Consider the following 11455-nt stretch of genomic DNA (forward strand, 5'->3'; position numbering starts at 1 on the left):
TGAGCACTAATGGAGCTCCGCTCAATCAAGGCATTTGATAGGTTTGACATGTAATGAGGCGTCACCAATTTACACAGGGTCTCCATCCCTATTTATCTATTTTTCTGCCATGAACTTCCCCAGGCTTATCCATATTAGGGATCTCGAAGAGACTAGCTTAGTAGAAACCCAACCCCGGGCCATTAGAATCTAGGGGGATACAATATATATGTCTTTATTAAAAGACAGGTGCTGCTGATAATACTACCATTGTTATCGAGGCAGAGGACATGTATGTGTAGCCAATGGGTTTGATGCTGTCTGGCCAAAAGGAGTATGGCATGTTATACTCTTTTTTGGCCAGACAGCATCAGATACAGTGGGGCAAAAAAGTATTTAGTCAGCCACCAATTGTGCAAGTTCTCCCACTTAAAAAAATGAGGCCTGTAATTTTCATCATAGGTACACTTCAACTACGACAGACAAAATGAGAAAAAAAATCCAGAAAATCACATTGTAGGATTTTTAATGAATTTATTTGCAAATTATGGTTGTCACCTACAAACAAGCAAGATTTCTGGCTCTCAGAGACCTGTAACTTCTTCTTTAAGAGGCTCCTCTGTCCTCCACTCGTTACCTGTATTAATGGCACCTGTTTGAACTTATTATCAGTATAAAAGACACCTGTCCACAACCTCAAACAGTCACACTCCAAACTCCACTATGGCCAAGACCAAAGAGCTGTCAAAGGACACCAGAAACAAAATTGTAGACCTGCACCAGGCTGGGAAGACTGAATCTGCAATAGGTAAGCAGCTTGGTTTGAAGAAATCAACTGTGGGTGCAATTATTAGGAAATGGAAGACATACAAGACCACTGATAATCTCCCTCGATCTGGGGCTCCACGCAGGATCTCACCCCGTGGGGTCAAAATGATCACAAGAACGGTGAGCAAAAATCCCAGAAGCACACGGGGGGACCTAGTGAATGACCTGCAGAGAGCTGGGACCAAAGTAACAAAGCCTACCATCAGTAACACACTACGCGGCCAGGGACTCAAATCCTGCATTGCCAGACGTGTCCCCCTGCTTAAGTCAGTACATGTCCAGGCCCGTCTGAAGTTTGCTAGAGAGCATTTGGATGATCCAGAAGAAGATTGGGAGAATGCCATATGGTCAGATGAAACCAAAATATAACTTTTTAGTAAAAACTCAACTCGTCATGTTTGGAGGACAAAGAATGCTGAGTTGCATCCAAAGAACACCACACCTACTGTGAAGCATGGGGGTGGAAACATCATCCTTTGGGGCTGTTTTTCTGCAAAGGGACCAGGACGACCGATCCGTGTAAAGTAAAGAATGAATGGGGCCATGTATCGTGAGATTTTGAGTGAAAACCTTCCATCAGCAAGGGCATTGAAGATGAAACGTGGCTGGGTCTTTCAGCATGACAATGATCCCAAACACACCGCCCGGGCAACGAAGGAGTGGCTTCGTAAGAAGCATTTCAAGGTCCTGGAGTGGCCTAGACAGTCTCCAGATCTCAACCCCATAGAAAATCTTTGGAGGGAGTTGAAAGTCCATGTTGCCCAGCAACAGCCCCAAAACATCACTGCTCTAGAGGAGATATGTATGGAGGAATGGGCCAAAATACCAGCAACAGTGTGTGAAAACCTTGTGAAGACTTACAGAAAACGTTTGACCTCTGTCATTGCCAACAAAGGGTATATAACAAAGTATTGAGATAAACTTTTGTTATTGACCAAATACTTATTTTCCACCATAATTTGCAAATAAATCACAATGTGATTTTCTGGATTTTTTTTTCTCATTTTGTCTGTCATAGTTGAAGTGTACCTATAATGACCTCTCTCATATTTTTAAGTTGGAGAACTTGCACAATTGGTGGCTGACTAAATACTTTTTTGCCCCACTGAACATGGGACACATACAGAAAGACAGAGGGCCGCTGATTCACGGTGTGTGTGTGTGTGGGGGGGTGCTTTCCAGATGTGTTGTGGCCTGCCTGTACAAGTTGCATGTCGCATCGTAGTATCCCAGTAGTACCACCCCACTACACAAGATACAACAAACATTTCTGGCATGTCAGAAAAATAATTGGGACCTAAGATGCGGATTGGGACAATGCAAGACCCATAATCGCACACCTTTCACCCGCTCACATTATGCGACCTACGACGTCTTGGTCGGAGTTTACGACCGACGTTAGGATTTAAGTTGGCCAGACAGTTTGGGATATTGGAGACAAAATCCCAATGTCTTTGCCTACCCATCACCAACAGTCATTTTATGTGAGAAGGTCAGAGCATTTGAGCAGTCCCAGATGTCCCAATATTTTCAAATATGTTTGATTTTATCAGCACAAAATCTGCAGTACTCCTGTAGTGTGAGATGTGCAGTGACAAGATTTGAGAACGACGATCAGCAACAGCCAATGAGAGCTCGCCAGAGAAAAGCCAGTGAGTTGATGACGTTGTTTCGCATCACGCAGAATGTGAAGACCAGGGATGGGCAACTTTAATGGGAGTTTGGGCCACAAAAAATAAATTTGCGCCCCCCTCCCTTGACAGCAGAGACATCCTTTTTTTCATGCAATTCTACTCATTTTGACACGGAGCTTAGAGAAAATGTTGCCATTTTAAAGCATGTTTGCTGCAATTCTACACATTTCGCCATGGGGCGGAGAGAAGATTTAGCAGTTTTATAACTCATTTCATGTAATTCTACTCGGTAGAGAGGGAAATTAGTAGTTTTAAAGCTAATTTCCTGCAATTATACACATTATTTATATGATATCTGAGTGAGAGTGACTAACAAAATCAATGGGGAACCCCCCAGTCGGTAATTTGACAATGATTAGGCCTACAAGTTTTGATAGCTGGCCGCAAGACTAATTTACCAATCTCCTAAAAACATTTTAGCTAACATGGGCTAATTGAGTTACTGTCAGTGACTGACACGAGAAAAACTGCTGATGTACAACCACATTTCAAAATTGCACCCTGTGTATTCTGCTGCTCTAACTCACAACAGTAAGTTGAGACCTCGACTGCGTCCGCAGGCCGCCATTTGCCCACGCCTGGTGTACTCTCAAACTATGACTACGCATTTGTACTTGCCTTTACCCAAAGCGTCAAAATGTTACAGCTATGAAGTTCACAAGCAATGTTATTCAATTCAAAATGTTGGCTAGATATTTCAAGTCTGTATGCCAAGTGTGAATGTCTGACTGAGGAGCATCACTGTTTTCACGAGTCAGCGAGGTATCGAGAAACCTCACAATCAATCAAGAATCTTATAGTGTGTGACATCCTGTCTGTGCCAGATTGTTAAGTGCACACCCCACTACGTTGGCAAGACAAAAAGCTACAGGAAAGACAGTTGTTTAATGTGACATGCTCAGCGATGTTAGGACTTTGAAAGTCGTGTCCACCCGGCATTACATGCAAGCCCAGAAATGTGTGATGGATCCCAAATCACAGTTTAAAAAAAAGTGTAATGCATGGCCACACAACATTCAGATCTAAGCCTGCGTTTACGCAGGTAGCCAAAGTCAGATTTTTTCCCACTAATTGGTATTTTGACAGATATTTTTCAGAACTGATCTGATTGGTCAAAAGATAAATGAATTAAATATAATTGGGCAGCATGTGGATTACATTTCAAAGATTCTGAATGTTTCATAGTCTATATTTCATACACTATTGGCTAATCTGCAAACAAAAAGGAACATTTAAAACTAGCTGGATGACTTCGGGTGGTTACAGTTAAACGTACATAAAAGGTTGCTTTATTAAACAAGTTCACACGGATTAACACCATATTCGCTCTTCTGGTCTGTTCTCAATTGGTCAGATATCAGAAATTATTAATGACATGTTTTGTTGAAGGAAATGGCTTGTCATTAATTATAGGTGTTAATCAGGGCTACCAAGAAATCTCAGGTATTGCAGTACATCCACACATCAGAAAGGAGCAGCAGATTTTTATTTGGTAAATGAAAACTTAAGCAAAAGAGTACATTTTGTGCGCACCACAATATCACGCACAGACTTTTAACCACAGCAAGTCTGTTTTGTAGAAACACCACTGGTGGGAAAATCCACATTTTCCTTTTGCGGATTTTAGAATATTTGCATGAAAATGAGAATGAACAACGCACTCTGAAACTTCAGTATAAATTCAGCCAGACAGTAGTTTTGAAAGTGGTGGTCAGGAGCTAAAAGTGGTCCCTGTTTTTTGTGTAGTATGTCAAATTGTGCACCAAGTCATCCATATCTTACATTACACCCTGCAAAAAATATATATTTGGGTGATTTGTTACGATTCGAATTCAAATGACATGTTAAACATTTTTTTGTGCTTAAGATCCTGGAGTGCATCATTAAGAGGTTTATCTTGATGTGCTCTTTTGAATGGCTCGTGGAAAATAAATCAAATGCCTTTATCACCTTTTTAGGCATACAATTGCACTGTGAATGAGTCTGGTGGGACTTGATACAGATGAAGAAAGCTTCTCTGAAACAGTAGTTTTGAACAAGACTACAGGCATCAACATCCATTTAAACAGAATACTCTCTCTCAATTTCCAGCTTCAAGACAACATACTTTACATTTATTTACAGTCATCTTTTGTACCATGTTCATAGGAGCAGGACAAGGTGCCAAAGCAAGGCATTCAGTTACACCTAATACACCTCCAATGAATACAAGTACAGTTTAACATACACTTTATTAAAGCATCTTGATGCGCTTAGAAAATGTTTTTTTTTTAAACAATACAGGTTTACATGAATAATACAATATTGTGAGAGAAATAAAAATAACACTAAATAGATCTGCAATACCAAAAGTTGTGAACATTTTACTGAAAGCAAAACTATAGTATCGGTCAACATTCACCACTTTAAGGCTAAACCAATTGAAAATAATGAACTGAGATTCAATGGAAGAAACTACAGCACTTCTTGAGATCTGGTAAAACAAACTACATTTGGCAAAAAGATAACCCTGGCTGCGCTTTATTGGGATCAAAAAGGAGCTTAGGTGGGGGCTTGGAAAGGGGGCGTGGTCAGTGCTGCTGAATTTAGTAAACCCATTTTAGGCCCCCAATATTGATGTTTTTTTGAATTACATTTTTGCAGTTTTAAAGTTAATTTCTTCCAATTCTAAACATTTTGCAATGGACCTGAGAGAACATTTAGCAGTTAAAGAACAAACTGCAATTCTATGCATTTTGCCATGGCTAATACTGTCTTATTCTGCTCAAACTTAAATACTGATACATTGTTAGGGGAATTTAAAATTCCCCTGACTGTTCAGTGTTTATTTTGATAATTGTTAGTTCTCAAAGATGATATTATATTGCTACTTAAGTTTATATTCCCAAACATGTAGCTCTCTCTCTACATTTTACACATACACTACCAGTCTAAAGTTTGGACACATCTACTCATTCCAGGGGTTCTGTATTTCTACTATTTTCTACATTGTAGAATAATAGTGAAGACATCAAAACTATGAAATAACATATGCAATCATGTAATAACCCAAAAAATATAATTTACATTTGAGATTCTTCAAAGTAGCCACCCTTTGCCTTGATGACAGCTTTGCACACTCATGGCATTCTCTCAACCAGCTTCATGATGTAGTTACCTGGAATGCATTTCAATTAACTGGTGTGCTTTGTTAAAGTTCATTTCTAGAATTTCCTTCTTAATGCATTTGAGCCAATCAGTTGTGTTGTGTCAAGGTAGGGATGGTATACAGAAGATACGGCTATTTGGTTAAAGACCAAGTCCATATTATGGCAAGAAAAGCTCAAATAAGCAAAGAGAAATGACAGTCCATCATTACTTTAAGACATGAAGGTCAGTCAATCCGGAGAATATCAAGAACTTTGAAAGTTCCTTCAAGTGCAGTCGCTAAAACCATCAAGCACCATAGAGAAACTAGCTCTCATGAGGACCACCACAGGAAAGCAAGAACCAGAGTTACCTCTGCTGCAGAGGATAAGTTCCGTAGTTAACAGCCTCAGAAATTGCTGCCCGAATAAATGCTTCACAGAGTTCAAGTAACAGACACATCTCAACATCAACTGTTCAGAGGAGACTGTGTGAATCAGGCCTTCGCCAAACAGAAGAACAGACATGCTTAGGCCAAGAAACACAAGCAATGGAACATTAGACCAGTGGAAATCTGTCCATTCGTCTGATGACTCCAAATTTGAGATTTTTGCATCCAACCGCTGTGTCTTTGTGAGACAAAGTGTAGGTGAACAGATAATCTTTGCCTGTGTGGTTCCCACCGTGAAGCATGGACGAGGTGGTGTGACAGTGCTTTGCTGGTGACAGTCAGTGATTTATTAAGAATTCAAGGCACGCTTAACCAGCAGGGCTACGACAACATTCTGCAGCAATACGCCATCCTATCTGGTTTGCGCTTAGTGGGACTATCATTTGTTTTTCAACAGGACAATGACCCAACACACCTCCAGGCTGTGTAAGGGCTATTTGACCAAGGAGAGTGATGGAGTGTTGCATCAGATGATCTGGCTTCCACAATCACCTGACCTCAACTCAATTGAGATGGTTTGGGATGAGTTGGGAATGTTTTATTATTCTCCTGACTGTTCAGCAATTAGTTTGATGACTGATAGATTATATTAAATAAATAAAAAACATATATTTTATACATCCTTATTTGTTTTTTGCTGTTTAAGTTTACACTGAAAGCAATTTTACATTCCGAAAATGCATTATAGTGCTCAGCATTTGTGGGAACTCCTTCAAGACTGCATTCCAGATGGAAAAAAAGCATTCCAGATGAAGCTGGTTGAGAGAATGCCAAGAGTATGCACAGCTGTCATCAAGGCAAAGGGTGGCTACTTTGAAGAATCTTAAATATAAAATATATTTTGATTTGTTTAACACTTTTTTGGTTACTACATGATTCCATGTGTTATTTTATAGTTGATATCTACACTATTATTGATATCTACACTATTACTACACTACTATTATATCTACACTATTAATGTAAAAAAATAGTACAAATATAGAAAAACCCTTGAATGAGTAGGTGTGTCCAAACTTTTGACTGGTAATATATATATATTTTTTTATATATTTTTCTTTTACAGTTTGGAATTAGGCGTCCCGAAAACACACTTACGGAGACAAATCCCTGGCAGCTACGAGTGTGATGCTGTTAAACATAAAATATATTTTAAAAAAGCCTCCTAGTATATCCTCAGTAAGAAAAGGGAAATGGCGAATAAAAAAAAGAACATGGATAACTTTTGGGGGGTATTTTTTTGGTATTTCAATTCTCATGGTTATTCCCACCCTTCATCGAAGGTATAGGTTTGTTTGAATGAGACCATTTTGTTGTGAAATCATATTGCAATTGATTGAATAAAGGCAATTGTCTGTGTTGAAGCTTTGGTTTCAATTGGGTAGCAGATTAAACTTCGCAACAGCATTTCAACAAACGCCATGGAAACGGAAAGGAAAAACAACCAACCAACAAAAAAAAACCTCCTTAGACAACAAACTTGTTCTTGGTGGTGGAACCACTCTTGGTGGCAGTGTCCGCGTGTGATTGATATCCGATGATCACCTTGTGTGGCACGCCTAACCTCTCCTTCCACCCTTGTCTACAGAGGAGGGAAAATACAGTCTAGTAAAAATATCTGGATATGGATAAAAACAAGAGATGGTCAACATCTTTCAGGGCTAACTAAATGGTATGGCGACGCCGGCTCACCCTATGTGTGTAATAGCATCCTTGTTTTCGTAGTCTGTTGTCCATATCGCAAGTTTGTCTCCTTTCGTTCGGATGTTAACTACTGCCCCGCATACATCATCACTGTGGTCATCGAAGGCTTCGCCCACTAGGCACAGGAGCTGAAATGCACATGGACAGCCAGATGTTTTAATACTTTAATGACAGTGAGACATAATCAACTTTCTGAGTCACATATTGCATGTCCAAGTAATGCACTTGTAGATGTGTACTTCTGGGAAAAAGGCTGTGTGAATATATATTGTGTGTGTGTGTGTGTGTCTGTCTGTGTGAGAGACAGGCCACTAGATAGCAGAGTTATGTCCCACACACTTAACATGAGATAAATACACCAACTTTTACAGAGTAGGGTTACATACAAATAGTTAATACATATTTGTGTAGTTATGCCCTTTGTGCGTGTAATCAGACCTGTAGGGATGGGGTACTAACCGTTTCCAGCCAGAAGCGGTCGAGGTCGGCCCTGCGCTGCTGTTTGGAAAGTGTGATGAGCCACCTGCCACCACGCTTGTTCCTCTCGTCCTCCCACATGGGCTCGATACCATCCTGCAGCACAAAAACAGACCAGGCTCAGGGGTTAAAGGGCAAAGTTCAATTCATTACTTTTTTTTGCCTTTATAGGTCAGGGGTTGCTTGTCTGCAAAGATGAGCCCTGACATTTGCTTGTTTTGTTTGCAGAACTTGATACTACATGATAGATGAGCTTTGTATTAAACTAGTTTTCAGATAAAGGGATTAAGCTATACCCAAGAACAACTCGGTTCGTTTGGTTGTTACTTAAGAGGAACAGATGAAACCTAAAACTGAAATCTAGTTCGACATAAGGAATGGAAATGAAAGCTGACTGACGTGAAAAGCAGCCAACCAATACTAGTATAAGATCATGACATTGAATTATGACTGATAGAGGCAGTTTAACAGTCTGAGTAGTGGTCTATTTAGGGCAGACTGACCTCCTTGGGTGGGGTCATAAACCTTGCAGTGAAAGCTAAAGCCATAGGCTGAAACGAGACCTTGGGAGATGTGACTACTCCCTGTTATAGTGTAGCCCTCTGTCTAAAAGGCACTGCGCAAGTCAATAACTCAACTGAATTTGTGAATTAACATAATTGTTTTATGGACAATTTCATCGTTTGCTGCTACTGGCCACAACCTCAACAAAAATGTGCTGTTATGGATGTAGAAATGGGTATGGAAGAAAAAGGAGCATGTGTGAGATTACAGATAGGGAAAAATCATCCTTACCTTGAAAAGTGAGTAGTCACAGCCGGAGATCAAGTTACTTGATAGTTGGATGTGATTATACAGACTGGGAAAACAGGAGGACAGGCACAGTAATGACGCAGTAAGACACTCAGAGTCTGAATATATGTAAGATGTTGCAGGTGACTTTCTACAATAAAATACTTACGCCCAGAAGTCTTCCACTGTGTCAAACTTGGAGATGAGACGGAGGTTTGCTTGCCAGGTTTTCGTTTTGTCATTCTTAAAGAACCACAGAGCCCATCTGCATAGCAAACCAAATTCAACGATTTTGTGTCAACACTATAGATGGATTGGCTGACGTCACAAAAATAATGTGTCAGCATCAATGTGGCCGGAGGCCATGATTGGTTATGATTCTGAACGGTCAGATATCTAACAACAGGTGATTTGACTGATTTCATGGCAATGCTAATATGGCAAGAATTCACTAGCTAGCTAACCAACAACGATGTATTTGAAAGACAAGAGCTCATTGTGCAAATGTATTTATATTTTCAATTAACATTTGGAGACTAAATATAGTTTACATGTCAACATTCGAAGCCAACCCTGTCAGTTTTGCACCCACAGTTGTAAATGCGTCGGTTTTGTTGCTTTACAACCAACCTGTCTATAGCCTATATTGACAATGCATCAGGCAAAACACACTCCACATCAACCTTGACAGTTTTCAGTTTACTATGTACGTTTCTTACACATTGTGTAATGATTGAGGGGGAAGATGTTGGTCCTGTGTGGCTGGTAGAGCATGGCGCTTGCAATGCCAAAGGTTGTGGGTTCGATTCCCGCTGGGGCTACCCATATGTAAAATGCATTCACTCATGACTAAGACGCTTTGGATAAAAGTGTCTGTTAAATGGCATATAATAAGATGAGCAGTACTTGAACCAGCAACCTTGTGGTAACAGGGCAAGGGCAAGTGGTCTGTGGATAATGGTGCAGATAAGCGCCACAGTACAGTTTTAGGGATATACAGTGCTTCCTGTAATATTTTAACCCATGCCTGACAAGACTGGTATAAACCATAGTCAGGCATTAACACTAGTGGATACTGATATCCCAATGGATATAGTTAGTTGTGTATTTTCATGTGGAACTAGCTAGGTTAAGCAGCTATAGTACTTACCTATTTTGTAGTGGATGTTTGATGTAATCTTCAGGATTTACAATTTCTTGACCAGTTTCACTTTTTTTCGCCTCGGAATTAGGGGGATTCAAACTTGATTCCTGGAGAGATAGGGAAGAGATCTCAAAAAGCGACCTAGCATTTGAGATAAACCATTTACATTTTTACGCCCAACTGGTGCAACTTATCCCTGGAACGCACCAAAAAGGTCAACTCGCTAGCCACCTTTCTTGAAGGGGTGGTTGCGATCATGCATGTTACTAGTATTGTTAATGGTTGACACTGCTGGGGCATGGATATTTTTAACCTTCAATACTTATGAAGGTATAGTGACTAACATTGAGACGTCTTGTAACTTGCTATATCCCCAACTCCAGCATGCACAATCGATTAGCTAGCGACAGCTCGTGGTTCACTTAGGAGCCCTCGAGGAGTCGAACATTCCAACAATCATTCTCACATTTGCGGTGGTCGTGCACTCGCAGCAACACCCACCATACATTTGCATCACTAGCTAATATATCACGTTATATATTTTAGTATAACTGTAACCCAAAACTGCCCATTATGTTACAAATTGTAGAGTTAATGCAATCCCTCACCGACTCAGCTGTCGCCATCTTCTGATTATCGGATTCACAATTCTGTAATGTGAAACATAAAAGCGGATTGGATTGCGCTTTCCAACATGACAACCAAGTATGGTAAACCTAACTGCGCATGCTCACAGATGTGAGCTCTTCCAACTTCACATTTGCTTGGAGCACTTGGAAAGTACAGTAATTAAGTCTATGGCCACTTTATTTTGTGAATCGTTTTATTTTTACACTAGTTTAAGGCATTAGGGTTTACCCACCTATTTTATTACCACTTCATCAGTACACAATGCAGACATTTTATTTAGTCTTCATTAATCAGTGCATGCATTTTCATATGCTTTGATACCAGGGTGACTCAGTGACAATCTTACTGCATCAGTCAATATCAAAACATGCCAATACTCTGCTCAAAATAATGCCTAAGTTGTTTTGCTCCATCATATTTGACCTGTTAAGTCCCTTTCAATGATGCATCCATGATCATTCAAATCAATGTTGCATAAAGTAAACCATTTGGTTGTGGAGCTCTGGATGATTGCCAGACTTCAATAGGATTAAATGGTTGAGCTTTAGTCTGGAAAGTCCTTTGGACAATTTCTGAGTCATCCAGAAAAAAAAATATTCAAAAGTATAGCCGGTACCTATGGCACATTTC

The 11455-nt window shown here is 40.0% G+C and overlaps 1 protein-coding gene across 1 annotated transcript; it reads right to left on the reverse strand.

Annotated features, from left to right (window-relative positions):
* Nucleotides 1–3969: 3969 nt before the first annotated feature.
* On the reverse strand, nt 3970–10938 carry eif4ea (eukaryotic translation initiation factor 4ea). Its single transcript, XM_035766457.2, has 7 exons — nt 10804–10938; nt 10202–10302; nt 9221–9316; nt 9055–9118; nt 8242–8355; nt 7771–7910; nt 3970–7660 (listed from the first exon to the last, which is right to left on the reverse strand). Exons 1-7 carry the CDS (start codon nt 10819–10821, stop codon nt 7546–7548), a joined length of 648 nt encoding a protein of 215 aa, XP_035622350.1. The 5' UTR covers nt 10822–10938; the 3' UTR covers nt 3970–7545.
* Between the last annotated feature and the right edge of the window lie 517 nt (nt 10939–11455).

Source organism: Oncorhynchus keta, chromosome 4, assembly GCF_023373465.1.
Source record: "Oncorhynchus keta strain PuntledgeMale-10-30-2019 chromosome 4, Oket_V2, whole genome shotgun sequence".
Classification (NCBI taxonomy): Eukaryota; Metazoa; Chordata; class Actinopteri; order Salmoniformes; family Salmonidae; genus Oncorhynchus; species Oncorhynchus keta.

Bases quoted from the DNA above. Each gene is read 5' to 3' on its own strand.
- eif4ea (XM_035766457.2), bottom strand. The intron at 8,356-9,054 runs GTAAGGATGATT...TTTGTGCTGCAG, and splicing joins GTGACTACTCACTTTTCAAG to GATGGTATCGAGCCCATGTG. The intron at 7,911-8,241 runs GTTAGTACCCCA...TGTGCATTTCAG, and splicing joins ACCGCTTCTGGCTGGAAACG to CTCCTGTGCCTAGTGGGCGA.